The following is a 19,494-nucleotide window of genomic DNA, read 5'->3' as shown; positions in this document are numbered from 1 at the left end:
GAGGAGCCTGTGACTTATGTTTTTCAGAGCATATCTACACTGTATCTGTGCATATAACAATGAAGCCCTTTGAACCAGAAAATAAGTAAACTAATGACCTTCTGTGATCCTTTATCTGATCTTACTTTCATTAAATGCAATTTCCTTGCCTGACATTTCTACTTGAGAAAGCAGGAAAAGCACAGGCTTAACTGACTGATTTACATTTAGTGTTCCAGGAAGCCAAACGAGGAACCTGAGAAATTGCTTATTAGAAAAACAGGAAGAACTTATTTAATGACATGCCCAAACAACAATACATTACATTGCATTTAGCTGACGCTTTTATCCAAAGCGACTTACAATAAGTGCATTCGACTAGGAAGATACAAACTTGAAGAAAACAGAATCATATAAGTACATCAGGTTTCATAGCCAAAGCATTTCAAGTGCTACTCAACTGGCTTTCGATAAGCCAGTCCTTTATTAGTATATAAGTGCTTTAATACAATTAAAGCATGACTTACTGGAACCAGTTGGTGATGGTCATCATGACGTAAAGCGATCCGAGGAAGAAGACAGAGTGGAAGTAGGCGTAGCCATAGATGGTTCCCTCTCTCTCATCATAATTCACGCTCTGGCCTCCACCAGTGTTCTCCTCATCACAGTCGTCTAACAATCACAAACAGGGTGTGGGTGAGTGACACTTTTCAACTAAGTAAGTAATAAAGTAAAGACCTAAGCTTTATCTTAATGTGATGTACTACAAAGACCGAACATAAGAAATTATTATAAATACATGTGACTTGCTCCATTTGGAGTGACAACCAGGAAGTGGGGGTTAATATAGAGTGACGTTTTGGGAATCAAAGTTTCTCAATTCTAAGATGTTGCATGTAAACAGTGGAGAAGGGTCAATCTCTGAGCTTAAGTGACAACATTCGTTATTTTTTAGTATAGTTAATTACTCCTTTTCCAAAAATGGTCATCATAGGATCCTGCTGAATTACATCTAACCCTAACCCTACACCCAAACCTGTTTTTGAAGATTGGCATAAGTTAGTGGACACATTGGGAAAATACCGTAAACACATGATGTCTTAAAGGATGTAAACATGTAAATCACTATAAACTCAAGAGAAGAATATGTGTACAAGTGGTGATACATTTGCACTATTTTTATTTTTATATTATTATTGTTATTTTGTGTCCTTTATATGTTGCATTGTTGGAGGAGCTCGAGACATACGATTTTCATTGCCATAACTACACTGTAGCTACTGTGCAGCATATGATAATAAAACCCTTTAATCTTGAAAACATTTCTTGTGGTTCTATTTGCCAACACTTGACTTGTTTCTTTTATTTCCAGCAGGGGGCAGTGTCGCTCTATACACATTGTCTCGTTGCTGCTGGTCCTGCTTCACTGTGTCATACTACTCTCCTAGTAACAGTGACATCATCCATGTTTGCTGACCAATACTTTCTCACCATCCTGAATCTGGCTGAGGAATAGCAATGAGTTATCCCCTCTGTGTGCAAACACTATCGTACACACCGAGCAAAATGGAGAGGCAGGGGGAGAGAGGGGGGGGATGCAGTAGGGAGGGGACACTATTTGACTTTCCTCACCTGTGTTATCACCACAACAGAAACAGCAGCGAGCTCTCTGCAGGATAAAGAAAAACACACATGTTACCACCAACACTCTTTATGTCTCTTGGGCATAATTTGTTTAATTTGATAAAGACGTGTAATTGCGATCGTCTGATCCTGTTAATGTGATTCATTAGTCGATATATTTTATTATGGGATGTGAATAATTGTGCATTTACCTCAATCTCTGGCTCACTGTTCCCATACACTCTAAGCGCTGCAGAGCTTCGTCTGGTGGTGGAAGTCAAGCTAAAGGGAGGGTGGAGAAGGAGAAACAATTACAGACGGAGGGAGAGAAAGGTAGTCATTTTGTAACTATGTATCTTTCCATTCATTAGCACAGTGTAATTCGCTCTCCTTCAGGGAACAAGTGTAGGAGACATGATGCCTCCGCTTGATGGGAAACACATGTTAACAAACACAAAAAGACATTAGCTATCTCTCACACGCCTAGCCATGCCAGAACCAATCATGCACTGCCTCTGCTGAGTCACGGCCAATCAAAACGACCCTGTCTCTGTCGCTATAGCCTGCCATGAAACCCTATTATTTCACATTGCTTGGAACAGAACTGCAGTTAATGTGTTTGGATTGTGGCCTTCTCGTTATATATAAACTCTTTAAATGTAATGATATACAACTAAAAAGATACAGTATATATATTATATGGAAACTTGGCTTGCAAGTGTGTGTGTGTGTGTGTGTGTGTGTGTGTGTGTGTGTGTGTGTGTGTGTGTGTGTGTGTGTGTGTGTGTGTGTGTGTGTGTGTGTGTGTGTGTGTGTGTGTGTGTGTGTGTGTGTGTGTGTGTGTGTGTGTGTCTTACCAAGAGTAAAGCACACAGCCAAACAGGATAATGGCTCCAACAGCGGTCACGATCTTCTTGTCGCTCTCCGTCCCAGCGTTGATGGGAAACACACACACGGTGGTGTTCATACCATTTCTTTCCACGACTAGATAGAAAGAAAGTGAAGACAGAGATGGATGAGGGCAAAGAAGAAGTAGAGTGAGTGAGGAGTAGGATTATTGAGAAATATGCAGTGTGTATTTTGGCACAGTGTCAGTGGGAGAGCAGGAGGAAAAACTTCGCTACAAGGCGCCAACAACCCCACAGTGTGTACTACACTTGTTGTGTTACTTAGCGAGCATGTGCTGATATTAAATATTTATGGTAAGATTATCTTTACAATAGTATGGCAGCATAGAATATTATCTTGACAGCAGCAGTGGAAACAGGAGCCCTGTAGGGATGGATTCCTCAGGCTCTGCAGAGTAATCCCTTTAAGATTCACAACTTCCCATAAATCTCACAGTTTACCCTTTGAGCAGCTATTATAGAGATTGTAATGCCTTATCTTAGACAGGCTTCACTATGTGGTGTTGGGTTTATGTTTCTTCCTGTTCAGTGAACAACAACTAACACTTTTCACTGAACAGATGCGCAGGAATCCTTATCTGTTATGATAACATTGAACACTTCACAGTCAAATCTGTGTTTTCAACTGGAACAAAACATGACAAAGTATTCGTTTTTTGGGGAGGGATGATCCTCTTTCCCTCGTGTCTGTTTTAGGGTTTTTAATGAATTTTAACCAAGGGATATTTATTAATTAAAAGTGATACGAGTAATTTTTCAAAATGTTTAACTTGCAAGCTTCATTTTAAATGACTATAAATACAATAAATGCTAATCTTTAAGTTAGAGTGAAACATATGTTAGAGTGACTTCAGGTTTTTTACTGTAACTTATTTCCCAATTAAACTGAATATTAAAGTGGTTACAAGGCACACTTTTTCTGTCTCATTCAAACAAAATGTTGTTCATGTTTTCAGTGGAAAGTGTCCTTAAATCCAATAAAACTATATATTTAAATCCCAGGTGCAGATGTGTGTCTGTTGATACTCACTTTCTTTTGGTTTGCTGGAGAAGGCTGAGAAGGTGAGGTACATGACGTACACACTGATGACTCCAGGCTGCAGCAGGCCTGATGTGGGCTGCACTGCAGGGACACAACATTAAACAAAGTATTCATTACTTACTGCTAGATTCTTGAATTCTACCACATATTGTAAGTATTATAGCCATCGGTCTTTATTATCTGTTTTATATTTCCTATGGGTCCCAAATGTGAAATGTGTGAAATACCCTTTGTGATATGTCAAGTAGCTTTCAAAAAAACAAAAGCATCCGATGCAAATGCTTGTATATTTTGTATTTGACAGTCAAATGAGACAAGTACAGGTCCTCACTGTGGAGCAAATTCTAATTTCCTTAAGAGAAACTGAGAAATGATTCATGGACAAAGTTTGTCTTTTGTTATATTTAATAAAGTAGTCTATATATATTATGTAAATTATTATATGAACATTTGACACGACACTCACGCTTCTGTATGCAGGGGGAGATGGCCAGCAGGGAGACGACGAGGCACAGGCTGCCGTTGATGCCCAGGAAGATCTTGTTCAGTAAACAGGCCTCGGGGTCAGTGTAGAAAACTCCCATGAAGACCAAGGCCCCGACCGCAGCACTGAACAGCATCAGGGTCACAAAGGCCAGGGCCGCGTACCACAAGCGATTATGCTTCACCCCTGAACTCCTGCAGACAGAAAGAGAGCGGTAGAGGAAGTGAAAGCAGAAAGCAAAAGCTTCAAATCTGTTTTGCCATGGCTGGAAATCCAAGATTTGAATAAAAAACACATTCTATTACAAATTGAAAGGTTAGGGTTTACTGTAATGGTTACCAAAACATCTAAATATTTCAAAACAATCTGCTGTGGTATGTGTGTCTGTGTGAAACTGAGCACACACACTCCTAAACCACATGCATCCTGGGAAATGTCGGCCAAGCCCCGCCTCCATCCACAAAAAGCAAAGAAACACGACTTCTTCTTTCCAAACTTACTTAAGGGGAATACGTGTCATCCCAGCTTTCACATGATCAAATAATTAGCACTCCACTGCTCCTATTTACAGGTCGCTCATGTTAACTTAAGAGAGCCGGAGACTTTGGATAAAAAAAGAGACAAGAGCAGATTGAAGACATGTTGCTCACCAGTTAGTGTTCCATCTGTGTGCAAACTTCACCAAAAGCATGAGCTGGATCAGCAGGAAAATGGAGCCGCCACCCGCTCCTATGTAGCGCCACGCTGTGTGGACACAGGGAGAGAAAAGCTTTAGAGATAAGAAGACCTTACAGCAGATATCTTTGACTTGATGCACTTTTCATGCTGCAAGATTATATTAAAACCAAAGATAAGATGGCAGGGTAATTTTCAGAAGTTTGTGTGAAAGGCAGTGTAGTTGAGTGAGCTTGGATAATGATGCATAATTAGAAAACTGCAAACTTTTCTGATATGTTTTATCAATTCCTCTTACTCTTTACTTTGCTAATTAAGTGGGATTATATGAATATGTTCTCAATCAAAATACAGCATGAATACCAGCTTTGAAGACAGTCCTTTTGAGGGACCTCTCTTTACCTTCCAGAAAGACTTCCTCATTCGGGATGAAGAAGCCTCCAGCGCAGCACGCCACCAGCACGATGAACTTCACCAACCAGAACCTGACATTTAAAACAGTGATATTGTTAAAGCTTCTACATGGATGAAGTAAACATAACACACAAAAACAGCTGACTAAATAGATCTGTTTCCCATACACCTCCCAGCATTAAACAGAAAAGAACACCTGGCTGTCTTATCTTTCCTCCTCCCTCCAGAGAGCTTCCAGCTTTTTATCTCTTAAGGCGTAAAGATAAGACCCTCTCACAGGAAAGGGAGGGGATGATTTGTTCTAAAGTCTCTGCACATTGATGGTCAAACTAACCTGAAAGCTGACCTGAACACTTAAGAGATAAGACGCACACAAGCCTTCAACATTGCATATCAAATATACAAGGTAAACATTGGAATAACAGAGGCGGTAAGTACTGAATGTCTGCCTAAGTTAGGATTTTGAAACTCAAAAAATGTATGTGTCAACACAAGGCATACAGTTTATAAAACGAAATAAGTAATCTTGGATGAGATGACAGTTAAAAATACTAAGCAACACATTCTCAATCATATGCTCTGCATTATAAGGTGACAGGTGTCTATGTTTATGTCATCATTTATATATAAGCGTATTCAATTATTTCGATAGTTTCGAGATCCCCTCTCATGTTGCAGGATTAAATAGTTTGGACACAATATCTTATGATTTCTAGTATTTGCAGAGATACTGAATGGACCTAACCTAACTAATGGCAGAATGAATAACAACCTAAGCACTAAGAAATAACAAACAACTCCACCTTTCACATTGCATAGAAAATATAAGAAATAAACATGGGAAAATGCATGTGTCAACACAAAGCATATAGTATAGGAAATACAGAATACTTAGAAATAAGTAATCTTAGATAACAAGTAAATAATACTAAGCAACACATTTTGGAGGATGAGATCTGCATTATAAGGTAACAGGTGTCTATGTTTATGTCATAATGCATATAAGCCTATTCAATTATGTTCAGGAAAACTGTTTCGAGATCACCTGTCATGTTGTAGGATTAAATCTTTGCACACTATATCTTGTGATATGTGAACTAATAGCAGAATGAATGAAAACCTGACTGCTTGCAATGTGCATACCTTCCATCAAGTGATTTATTTGTGTTTACCTTTGTTATGAGAGACCAACACAACACATTTAGGGTGCCAGGCCAGCAAGACATTACAGATGGATGTAAATTGTTTAATAAATGACAGGATGCAAAGTGGACAGAAAGGGGGGGGGGGGGGGGAAGGCCTTTCTCACCCGTTGTGCACGGCCGCCCTCCAGCCTGTGCTGTTGTGGATGCGGATGGTGAAGATGGCGAAGAATAAGAAGAAGCAGGCCATGCCGAAGCACACCTTGTAGACGGCCGTGTAGCCCACCAGAGTTTGGCAGTTCTCCCCTGCCTTCATCTGCTCACACATCTGACCGTAGAACGGGATCTGATTGACACATTACAAACACTTTGATTAGATCATTATGGTGTTGAACCCCCCCCCCACCTCTGCTCATGTTTGTCTAGTACGCTGCTTCACAGAAAAGACCGGAGAACGTCTATTCTGAGCGTCACGCCTCTAAAGAGCAGAAAGAGAAAACAGGCGGCAACAACAACCCCTCTTTCTCTCCATGTGGCCCTCTTTCATCCCCTGTTCTCTGCGGGCTGTTAGGGGGGCCTTACAACTAACTGTCAGTGTACAGAAACAAAAGGCGCAGATGAATAAATTAACCGCCTTCTATCAGCAAGGGATTGGGAAGAGCAAAGAGCAGAGAGAGATGGAGCAAAGGGAAAAGATTGGCAGATCCGTCTTGAGAAAAAAAAATGTCAACCTACAGTGAGCAACATAATAAAACACAAAGCAAAAAAAACTGGAATCAGTCAAGTAGATAAGGACGTTGCTGTGGCCTTCTACAGGAAATTGTGAGTGCCTCAGTGGCTCGGTGCCAACAGAAGAGACAGCCTTCGAAATGATAACCAGAGGATGAAGGCTTGAATTTATTTCCTTTCTCTGATGCCCCCTGACATTAGAGATGTGAATCAAAGTCAAATACAAGTTCTGCTTTGGAGTCAAGCTTTGAGAGAACCACAGATATTTACATTCAGATAACGCTTTGAGTCGGCTTTACTAGTTATTGGCAGAGTTTTTGTTCCTTGAGGTTACACACATGGGTTAGACGCCAGGGGATTGAGTTGTCATCACCTCAGTGTGGAGCACAGTGCAGAGCCAGATCACAACATAGAGTAAAAAGGCCAGTTGGGAGCTTTTTGTCTCACGTCGAGGACCATATTAGCATGTCCATGGTGTCATGATTAAGAGGGAAGGGGGCCGGCTGTTTCGGACAGCTGTAAATCTCTTGAGAAAAGACCAGCACTCTCGTACGCACAATGGCTGCTCTCTTAGCCGGGACTTCCCACTGTGCTCAGTGTGTGACTGGCAGTGTGCGTGTAAATGTGCATGTATGTGTGTGTAACCCAGCAGGCTCTGCGTGGGGCTATCAGAGGCCATTTTGTGCCTGGGTGAGTCTTTTACAGGGCTGCCCTCTCACAAGGAGACACACAGTAGGGAGTCATTGTAATACTGTACAGTAGACACTGGCTGGGAAAGAGAGAAGAAAAGACAGCAGAAGAAGATTGGTGGAAAAATACAGAGTTTTCAAATAGCATCTTGATTTCAGTGATTGCCATAGTAGCACTGTCAGCTCCTAGTAATCATCCTAGTCTAATAAATGCTTATTCAGGAGGATTCCTTAAAGAGGGACATTAACTCTCAAGTTCAGATAATTCCTTATAACTCAGAAAAGGATGAAACGAAGATGTATCACTACAGTCTGACTCACTGTATTGTAACAGATGCAACCAAAGCCTTACAGTTCTGTTGACATTTCTCAGAAACACAGAAAGAGTCAATCTTATAATAATCCTGCGTAATAATGATTCAAAGAGGGGGAAAACACATGAGAGCAATAAGGATCAAATGAGAGGGCAGCTCCTGTGTATCTTCTCACAACTTCAGAGGCTAGGGGTAAAAAACTAAAAGCTACCAGCCTGAACTCCTGCCTGCTCCACTATGGCCTTCATTCTGCCATGATATACAGATATGTAACAGAGGGATGTCTTCTTTGCCTGTTGCAGGATAACATTTCTAAAAATCTATTTACACCACAGAGTTAAACACCAAAGATGTCTCACTCGAACAGACAACATCTAGTTAAAAATGAGTGGAGTTTGTATATCCTCTTTCCTTTTCACTTCTGCTCCTTGGTAGTCAGCGTTTCTGCACACTGCACTCTAACGACACTCCTTTGTGTATAGTTGCTAACTTCTGCAAAAATCAGTAGCGGGAAGACAGTAACACAGCGGTAGGCCAAACAGTGGAAAAGGTCACAGTGTTGAAGCTACTGTTGGCTTGGTAACTACAGCCCGTGAGCTGACCCCCCACTCTTCTAGTCAGTAAACTAGACAAAACACATAACACAAGCTGACTGCAGTGGGGTTTGAACCTGTGCTCCCCGTATCCGAACACCAACACACTAGTCCACTGCACCACACGCCTCCCTTAACAACGACACGGCAGAATTAAGACTTATTGCTTGGGGGAACAAATATAAATTGATGTCAACTATAATATAAAGACTAGAAAATGCAGACATAACTACTTTTGTGAGCAAATAGACTGCATTTTAGATGATCAGAGAGCAGAAAGGAATTTAACAAATCATAAAAGTTGTTTCGCAATACAATCTAATTTCTTAAAATCCAAAGAGAGCCCAAATTCCCATACATTAGTGTAGAAAAACCAATTCAAAGCCATCAATGCTCTTTGTGCCTTGCTCACCTATGCAGAAGTTTGCTCCAACAATCTAAATAAATCTAGACAAATGTATGTCAAAATAAAAGGTGGGTTAACTACCTTGAGGATTTATAAATTGTTAAGGAACTTTTTCATTCTTTAAATTATATACCTCTGTGTATGCAAGTTTATATTAAAAGCATGTACATGTGTGTTTGTGCTGTATAGTGATACTTTGCTTTGGTGATTTATGCACTTACATTGTCTTGTAACCCCTGCTCCACCGTGGGGGACATCATGATGACACAGACGATGGTGACCAGCAGGAAGTAGAAGGCGTACATGATGCGGGTCCCAGTGGACTGTTTGATGTTGGGGCAGCAGTTACAGCAGCAGGCGCAGGCCGCTGATCCGCAGCAGCAGGCCAGCTGCACACAGAACAATGGAGAAAAGAGGGAGGGAAAACATGACCATATCAGTTTCAGGACTTTCCACATCATTATAACCCATCAGATACAGACATGTATTTATCGGGCTCTTGGATAAGGAATGACCAGGGTTTCAATGTGCACTTTGAAAACAATACTGTCGCCTACAGAAGCTTCACTTGAAAGGAGGGAATGAAGCAAAATCCCCCACTCTTATGGCTGAAGAAGTTTACCATTCACTAATTGCAACTAATCAAACAGTAAAATGATAACAAGAGGAGCGTACAAAAGAGTTATAACGAGAAATCACACAGTCTGAAATCTGAACAACATGCCGCCTCTATCCTTAGACCCTCAATTAAGTTCAAGCAGAGCTAGAAAAAAAAAAAATGGAGGAACCTCAAAGCAGAAGGGCAGGGATTCCTCTTTCAGGATGGCCACACATGCAATGTACCGAATATGGACAGAAATAGCAGTAGTAAATCACTACAGTCGGTTAAACCTTAGAAGCCAAAACCGATGAACTACACACAGTAAAGGTAGCCCTACAAGGTGTCTCCTCGAACAGACTGCTATTCATTCAAGTTCTATGTTACAGTATCATTTATTTGTTTGTTTATTTGGCAGGGACATTAATGAGCACATTAATGAACACTTAAAACTTGAAATATGCCAAGTGGAAATATGCCGGATTTAGCTTTGAGCTACTTTCCATCCGCAGTCCCTCACATAAAACATTAAGAAAATGAAAATGACAAACATAGCAGTACAAATACATAAAATGCAAGAAAAGTGCAAGAGTAAGAGTAGAATACCCAAGTATTTAGGACATGGTAATACAAAATAGCAGCATCGATACATAAAGTGCAAGAGGAGATTCCCCTGTGTTAAAGTGCATTTAGCGGTGATCGCACGTCTGTTTGTTTCTCAACCATTCTTTGAGTTGATCTTTAAAACTATTGAGAGTGGGACAATCCCGTATCTCAGTTGGGAGGCTATTCCACAATGAGCTGCCTTTAATGGAGAGGACATTTTGTCCAAAAGTGGTCCGTCTGCAGTGGACTTCACAGTCTCCTCTGGTTTCTGACCTAGTGCAACGTCCAGTGTTTTTTTTGTGGGTGAATTCCCCTAATGGGGGGGGAGGGGGGGCCAGTCCATGTAAACATTTGGTAAATCAGATGTACATAGCGATACTGATAATGGATAAACAAAACAAAATGCATTCATAACCCTTTAATTGCAAGACCATTTCAGTAAAGTGTGCGTTAAAGTCATTGTATCTTATCCATCCAACATTTTTTATAAAGATTGTTCAAAGGTTGCAGCTATAGTAGCGAAATGCGATGCGGGGCAGAATTTTGGGCCTTCTGATTAAGTCGAATTTAAGCTTGCACCATGCTGAAACAGCTACTTCTTACTGCAGAAGTATGGCAACTACTGGGCTATAGAAGAGATACCCACCTGACTATCTCTTTACTCATTCATGGTTTCTATCACATGAGACAAATCCCTTCCTATCCTTCACAGTGGCAACTCTTGGTCAGAGCAGACAGTGAAGTCTTGTCTGAAAACACACACACACACACACACACACACACTCACTCACACTCACTCACAGAGGCCGACTCTGTTTCTTCTGACAGTTTCTCATACAGGGGGAGAATCTCATAAAGAGAGGCATTGGGTTCTATTTAGGAAAGAGGCTCTGTAATTATACAGTATAACGTCTTTCTGTAGCCACCCCACCCTGCCTCTGTAAGCCTACGACTCCTCATCCTGCAGAACACACACTGCTGTGGTGAGAGGTGAACTTCTGTTGTGGTTCTACTATCGAGGTGTGGTACACTGTAAAAAATGCTACGTTGGTGCTTCTCTGCTTTCCTTTGTATGTTCTCCCTTATGGGATAAAAACACATACTTTTCTACTCAAAAGGCAAAGGTTACGTACATGCCAAGGTTGACCATGATAAGTGTTTTTAGCTACAGGGAAAATGGGTCTCTAGCTACAGTCATGATAGCATTAGGTTAGAGAGGTTGTAGAAGTAATATATATAGTTGTTATTCGTTTATAACAGTCAAAATCAACATCTCTGTGACGCATGTGTATGCAAAAGAGAATCATTTTTTACAGTTGTTCTGTCTTTCAGTAATTCTCTTGCTTTTTATAATGACTGAAAACAACACCAGCTTGACCTTCACTTTATTATCACCCTGAATAACTGATTCTAACTGGTTGCTGCCTTCACACACAAAGGCTTTGCCATCAATCCAGCTGGAGGTGACATGATTTAATCCCATCCCTCAGTCATAACAGTATCTTATCTTCTGTGAGTGTGTGTCCTAAGCCCGGGTCTGTACTGCGGCCAGGGTGTATTGCTGTAGTAAAGCCAGTGTGCAACATTGTCTGATGCGTTGTGTTACGCTCCAGATGCCAGTAATGTGCGGTATGCTGCAGACTCGTGGATCCACACAGCCACATGGTCAGGATCAGGCTACTTCTCTGGCCACATGCCTCTGCCTTCCCATTCCCATTGTCCTGAGGTTTCCCTGCTAGTCTTTTTTCCAGAGAGATTTAACTGTTTTTTTGCCTAGAGATGAAGAGTAGTAACCGATACCCTTGCCTTTTGTATACGAGCTCTGTGGTGTCTGGTGTCAGTTTGCTGGTTCACTAAACCGATTCCCATGTGAAACTAAACTCATTTATGCTTCCAACAAGTTCCCCTCTAAGAGCTGAGGAAGCATTGATGCCTGTTGCTTTGTTTTTTAAATGTCATTCATTAATACATTAAAGAACAAAAGCAACAGGCATCGATGCTGGCAAAATACTTAACTGCACCTTTCGGATAAAACAAAAGTATGAGGCTTCAGGGTAGCAAGAATTCACTGGATTATTCAAGCGTGAGTACATAGGTCAACATACAATGAGTGGTTCATGTGTAATTCCTTCACCAATATTGTAATGCAGAAGTAGAAACGCAGAATAAATAGGTCAAATACAACATTTGAACCCCTCGTGCTAACCGGCTAAGGGTTATGGGCGACAAACACAATAACGTCTTTGATGCCAGATCAAACAAAGAATGGGGCCAGAATCAGATATTTTCTAATCAGGATTCATGAGTGGTGTGTTAATATCCATTATCCACCAATGGAAACAGGCGGTGAGCTTGTGTACACATAGTTGGTCAGAAGAGGTTTTAAGTTCTTCCTCCAAGGCAGAGTCTCTCAAGCCTTCAGTCTAGAAAGAAGTTTTATACATGTGGCCCCTGGCCCTTATTAGACTGCACACAGCTTAACAGGATAAGCCTTTTTCTTTGTCTCCACTGGACCCACGTCTTCATCAATGGGCAATTAATTAACCACAACCGACAGAGTAAGCAGGAAGAAAACAGGATGATTCAAGTCGTGAGGGTGTTTAGATTTCATTAGTTAGGGGGTGTTTCACCAGCGGATTGCACACAGCGAGGGGCCCAACAGCAAACTGCACTGATGGAGGGGGGGGGGGGGGGGGGGGGGGGAGACGACGAACAGGAATTCCAGCATACACACAGATTTAAAAGAGTATCCATGGTAACCAACGCTGACCCTCTTAATGAGCCACTCAATCCCTCCTCCACGGCCCGCCTGCCCCACCAGCATGTCGACAGGTGGTCGGCCGGTCTGCAGAGCACACCCCTACTTCAATATCAACAGCAACCCCCCACTGGCTTCACACTCAAGCCAAATGTCCCAAAGAGAATCACAACATTCAACAGGAACATGGCACTTTAGCCATTTGCTCTATCTTTACCATACTTACAAACAGGGTCGGGAGGGTTACTTTGAAAATGTAATCCGTTACATTTACTAGTTACCTGTAAAGAAATGTAATCAGTAACCTGATTTGAGTATCACAATATAAAAGTAATGTTATCTGATTACTTTCCGTTTACTTTTGGATTCCTCAATATCAAATGCAAGGTAAATAAGTACAAGAGGAAATAAATTTAAATAAGATGTTTTTACTTAAAGGTGGGGTAGGTAATTTTGGAGAAACCGGCTCGAGTGCGCTAGAATTTGAAAATACACAACCGGAAAAAATCTGCCACTTCCTTATAGAGCCCCTCCTCCAACACACACGAACGCGCACATGACCAATGAGGGCACGAGATAAGCTTGTGCACAGATGGAAGGCTGACAGGCAGGTAGGCCATCCAGTTATTTTAGCCGGGCCGGCTAAAATGATTGGTCGTGCTTTTTACAGTACTACGACTTCCACAGATGTATTTATTGTCAAAGCATTTAATATATTCATTGCTATCGGGATGTTAAGAGCATTCCATGGAATATAACAAAAAGGGTTTCTGAAATAAATTACATACCCCACCTTTAAGTGTATTATGTAAGAGAACAGAGCAATGTGACCTTAGAAAAGAAGAAACCAAGATATAATCGGTATATGTGTTAGGAAAAATATCACTCGACACCGGCTTGAGAATCAATGATCAGGTCCCAATTTATTATTGAAGGAGCAGAGTTGAATTACATACAGAAACATGGTTCAACTCACACACACATGTATGAGGAGCCGAAAGTCACGTTACACTTTTATAGTCTTCACAGCATTCAGCATCATAGTCCTGAATCAGGTTGGCAACAGATGGGAAAAGACTGTAGTCTGACTCTAGGTTCTCTTTACGATAGTCAAATGTTGCTCTTTGCCCTCAAAAGAGACAACTCTAAAGGAATGCAGGAGAAAACCGGCTTTTTTTTTCCGTGGACAAACAAATGAATCAAGTTCTGACTTCTGTCTTACAGGAGGCAGCTGCAAGGTGCTGCACAACAGTATAAGATAACAGTAGCAAACAGTGTTAAACTGTATCTTTCCCCAACAATATGCATCTTGATTACGTAATCCCATTACATCTAATCTGTTACTCTTCAGGCCTGTTTACAACCATATTAGGCACCAGGCTGCACAACATTGAGAGTCTGTCTGAGAGACCACAATAATCTCACTCACGTCTGAAACTGTTTCACTTTCTTCTCGTCATTTCCTCCGTCCTCCCCCACCCTGTTATGTAGAGTGTTATTGTTGTCATCTCTTGTCTTCTTTTCCTCTCATCTTCCCCTCGTTGCCCTTTCTTTGTTATCTTCAGCTGCCCTTTACCCTAAATCACTCACTCTGGTTACTCTCCAGCTGTTCTAGGGGACAGGGGGAAGACGATATAGCTCAAACACCCACAGGAATCTGCTTTAAGTAGAGAGGATGGACAGGACACAGCAGGGAGAATCCCCTCAGGAAAGGAACCCAAAAGCCATTGACATTAAGCAAATGGTTGCAAAGACAGAATTAGTCTGTCTCACCTTGAATTGTTTAACGAGGACCCTGAGCTGCAGCTGGATGCTTAATCAACAAATGTGATTAAATCACACATTTAGGCAACATCTGTGAGTCGTAACAGAGCCTTGAAGATAATTACAATGTTTATTTCCTTCCTCCATTCTCTACGCCCCCAGACCCAGCAGTGATGAGTGTTGCAGTATTTAACAAACAGGAAACGACAAGGCAAGCCAAAATCATACACACAGGGGTAAACTGGAGAGCAGAGCCACACAGACACAACTGCTCCAAAACAAACAGTCCAATCTCAAAAATAGGTCACTCACTTTATCATGGTAGACACAGCAAAGGGTTGGATAGAAAGATTTCTCCTACTGTAAATCCACTAAATCAGTTGCATTAAATATGCTTCTATGGGTTAGTAACTGAAGACATTTGATAAAAATCTGGATGGAATATTTGGCACCAGACTACAGAAAACATCTGCTTCTTCCAAGATTTGAACAGAGGGAAAAACTTGTATCAGTTGATTTGAGATGTTGACTCTGGGTGGGGTAACAGTTTTCCGTGGGAAAATATAGGAGCACATGCACAGACATGACTCACAACCAAGATGAACACTGTCAAAACAAACTTGACTGGAAGATTGTGGCAAAACAATTTCAAACTATTGGTGTGGCTGTTCATTCATTCAACTAATCTAATACATTAATTTGTTCTCTTGTTCTGTAGATTAAGCTGTAACTGGCCGCTGTAAAACTGAGGGAACTCCCCGTTAGTGGCCAGGGGATAAGGAATCATGCTGACAGACCAAAATGTCAGTCGAAACTGTAGGCACACCTTCTTATCTCATCTTACTACAATGCCTATAGGCTCGAATAGAGCTGGGAGAAAAAAGGGGAAACTAAAAACTTCACAACCGACACCATCAAAGTGAGGTTGGCACAAGCCCATGACCAAAACCTACTCAGTTTCCCCTTACTTTGTGACTGACAGCTCCACTATTGTTCATATAGCTAGGCAGCTGTATACACACAGCAAAAATGTATCACTGCTCTGTTTCCTATACACAAAGGAAGGGCTTTGCTTCTCTCTTGGCAAATACAGCCCCTAGCTACAACCAACAGAGAGAAACTTAAGTCCAATGGACATAAAAGAAAAGAAAGAAAAAGAAGAACTGAGGTACAGTGAAGTGCTGAAAAACAGAAATGAAACAATCCTGTGCAGACAAAGGAGTCCGTCACAAAAATAAACAAAGGAAATAACAAAAAAAAGAACGGGAACACAGTGAGTCAAATACAAGGGAATCTCAGATCAACAGGCTAAGGCAGGGGTGTCCAAACCTTTTTCACTGAGGGCCACATACAGAGGTGTATCGCCTCATAAGTTAAGTTGTGAATTAGCAAAATCAATCAAATGTGGGCTTGATACTTGAAAATGCTTTAAGAAAAAGAAAGCCTACATCACATATCTCTATAGGATTTCAATTATTTCGTTAGCAGCTCATTCCTTAAAACAGAAGCCTCAGATTGCTTATAATAAGTGGAAATATGAAGGGTCTATTTCAAGCTTGATATGTAAATGAGTAATTCTTATCAACTTAAATTTGTTAGAAAATGTTTTCAACTTTAAAAACTGTGCTTACTTACACGTGAATACTACTGTGTAATATATTTGAACGTATATATTTTAAAAGTACAATATAAGACAAGCACAAGTTTAATTTGTGGGCCATATTTCATTATACTTTTTTAATTTGCCGAGGGCCGATTCAAAATGGCTCGCGGGCCGCATTTGGCCCCTGGGCCGTAGTTTGGACACCCCTGGGCTAAGGCTAACCCTATGCTGTGTTTACCCGAAGGGGAAAGGTGTTGTTTACTAGTGATGCTTAAGTTAGGCAGAGTTGTTGACAATATCATGTGCTTCAAAAAGCTACTGCCTTACGCTCAACCAATGGCACCATGTTACTAAGAGTCAGCTGGTATTTCACACTGTTACATCAGCACCTGCAAAACTGATAAGTAACAGGCAAGACATGGGGAGATGTGAGGAGGAGGAGGTTCGTGTAGTACATTATCGCGCTGCTGTGTGGCGGTCTAGAGAGAGACAAAAGAGATGAAAGATTGCCAGTCCCAGCGGGAAAACAAACTCCTGCTGCTGCTGACCACAGCAAAATTCCTGAGGGGCTGCTGGAAATAGCAGACATGTCTCACATGTATACAGTTGGTAGTACAGCGGATAAGCTCTCATATTATAACAATTGTGCATTTTATGAGAAAAGCATGACATTTCTAACATAGTTAGAGCATACCATAAGGTTTATTTTCAGATGTGGAGGATTTGACCCGTGAGGACCGTGAGAGGTCAAATCCAAGATGGCCACCAGTCTCTCGGGTCAAATGTTCAAACACGCTTAATTTTGGAACCAAACATTGTAGAAAAACATTTAAGGTGTCATATCCAACTAAATTAGGGATGCCCAATCATTTGGTGATACTTTTGAGATCGCCAGAATTCAAGAAAATGAATTTAGTTGAAGATAAAGGTAGAAATTGACCAAAAATAAGGTGTGTGTGTGTGTGTGTGTGTGTGTGTGTGTGTGTGTGTGTGTGTGTGTGTGTGTGTGTGTGTGTGTGTGTGTGTGTGTGTGTGTAGGTGGATCCAACTAAATTAGGGATGCCCAATCATTTGATGATACTTTCGAGATCGCCAGACTTCAAGAAAATGCATTTAGGTGAAGATAAAGGTAGAAATTGACCAAAAATAAGCTGTCAATCAGTTGAAATTTGCTAAATGTGTGTGTGTGGTATATTCCAGTGGATTTATGGTCACCCAGCGCTAGCATTACTACAGAGACTGGAGGAATATGGCTTTACTTGGCACAGTCTGCATGCTGATGAAAACATTTGTTTTTGTCTTCAAATACATACTAACATGATTGTGACGAGCATCATATTTGTTCCCCGCCCAACTCTCTAAGTCTAAGTGCTTGAACTCCGTGACAGGAGGATGAAGTATGTATAAATGGATGGAACTATCAACAAAACAGCGTTTTATTCCCCAATGTCATATTTAATAGAAAAATAATAATAATGTAAACCAAAGAGGGAGATGGAAAACAGTTCCATGTATAGCACAAACAGCTCTCTTAACCCTCGCTGTTAACAAAGGGCTGCACTCAACTATAAGGTTCACCGCTGTCCCTTTCCACTTATAGAGGGTTGGGGTTCGATTCCCTGCCTGTCCACCTATAAAGCCAAGGTAGCGCAGCTTTTTTTCTGTTCTTTAGTGGCTCACATGGACATTTAGAGGTCATGCAAAGAAAGGGTTATGTATGTTGTGTGTGTGACAGAGAGTGCAGAGAGAACATTGGCAAAGGGGATTTGTTTGTCCTAGCATGGCTGTACAATTACAAATACAAAGGTTTACCCATTTAGACTCCATGGCATGGAGAAAAAAACTCATTTTAAATGACTCTAAGGATATAACAAGTTTTAGAAAATTGAAAGATTGATGGATTTTTGCCCACATGCGGTAAACATCTTAATTGAATTTTCTATGTGCAACATGAGGACAATAACCACAAGTGTACTCACAGTACCTTTTTTCTCTGGCACTGAAGTTGCAAGGTTTCAGCATGTTGTCCCTCTCTAAACCTTTCTGTTCCCCATTCTTCTTTCTCCAATAAGTGGTGCATCATTATTTTTCTATTAAATATGACATTGGGGAATAAAACGCTGTTGTTTTGTTGATAGTTCCATCCATTTATACATACTTCATCCTCCTGTCACGGAGTTCAAGCACTTAGAGAGTTGGGCGGGGAGCAAATATTATGCTCGTCACAATCATGTAAGTATGTATTTGAAGACAAAAACAAATGTTTGCTTCAGCATGCAGACTGTGCCAAGTAAAGCCATATTCCTCCAGTCTCTGTATTAATGCTAGCGCTGGGTGACCACACACACACACACACACACACACACACACACACACACACACACACACACACACACACACACACACACACACACACACACACACACACACACACACACACACACACACACACACACACACACACACACACACACACACACACACACACACACACACACACACACACACACACACACACACACACACACACACACACACACACACACACACACACACACACACACACACACACACACACACACACACACACACACACACACACACACACACACACACACACACACACACACACACCAAATTTCAACTGATTGACAGCTTATTTTTGGTCAATTTCTACCTTTATCTTCACCTAAATGCATTTTCTTGAATTCTGGCGATCTCAAAAGTATCACCAAATGATTGGGCATCCCTAATTTAGTTGGATATGACACCTTAAATGTGTTTCTACAATGTTTGGTTCCAAAATTAAGCCTGTTTGAACATTTGACCCGAGAGACTGGCGGCCATCTTGGATTTGACCTCTCACGGTCCTCACAGGTCAAATCTGACTTCCCTCCACATCTGAAAATAAACCTTATGGTATGCACTAACTATGTTAGAAATGTCATGCTTTTCTCATAAAATGCACAATTGTTGTGCTTATCCGCTGTACTATATGTTTCATCTTCACGTCAAATGCATATTTTCTACTTTTTAATTTCTATTTTGATATGTTTCAAATTTTTGAAATGTTTATTTCTACTCTTTTAATTTCTAATGATGTGCAATGCCTTGTTTTTTATGCTGCTGCAACGCAATTTTTGCATCAATAAAGTACATCTTATCTA

The 19,494-nt window shown here is 41.0% G+C and overlaps 1 protein-coding gene across 1 annotated transcript in view; it reads right to left on the bottom strand.

The window, feature by feature from the left end:
- The window catches only part of serinc5 (serine incorporator 5), a 32,039-nt gene that overhangs the window by 1,806 nt on the left and 10,739 nt on the right, over window positions 1-19,494 (bottom strand). Inside the window, exons 2-11 of the mRNA XM_034122317.1 lie at window positions 9,220-9,387; window positions 6,435-6,613; window positions 5,114-5,196; window positions 4,687-4,780; window positions 4,019-4,230; window positions 3,541-3,633; window positions 2,460-2,586; window positions 1,815-1,884; window positions 1,612-1,648; window positions 507-651 (exon numbers count right to left, since the gene is read on the bottom strand). Of these exons, the coding sequence (XP_033978208.1) occupies window positions 507-651; window positions 1,612-1,648; window positions 1,815-1,884; window positions 2,460-2,586; window positions 3,541-3,633; window positions 4,019-4,230; window positions 4,687-4,780; window positions 5,114-5,196; window positions 6,435-6,613; window positions 9,220-9,387 (1,208 nt within the window). The remainder of the gene's footprint in view (window positions 1-506; window positions 652-1,611; window positions 1,649-1,814; window positions 1,885-2,459; window positions 2,587-3,540; window positions 3,634-4,018; window positions 4,231-4,686; window positions 4,781-5,113; window positions 5,197-6,434; window positions 6,614-9,219; window positions 9,388-19,494) is intronic.

The sequence above is a fragment of the Trematomus bernacchii genome, unplaced genomic scaffold (assembly GCF_902827165.1).
Source record: "Trematomus bernacchii unplaced genomic scaffold, fTreBer1.1, whole genome shotgun sequence".
Lineage (NCBI taxonomy): Eukaryota > Metazoa > Chordata > Actinopteri > Perciformes > Nototheniidae > Trematomus > Trematomus bernacchii.
The sequence above is the reverse complement of the archived record's forward strand: the minus strand, read 5'-3'. Positions and strand labels throughout refer to the sequence as shown.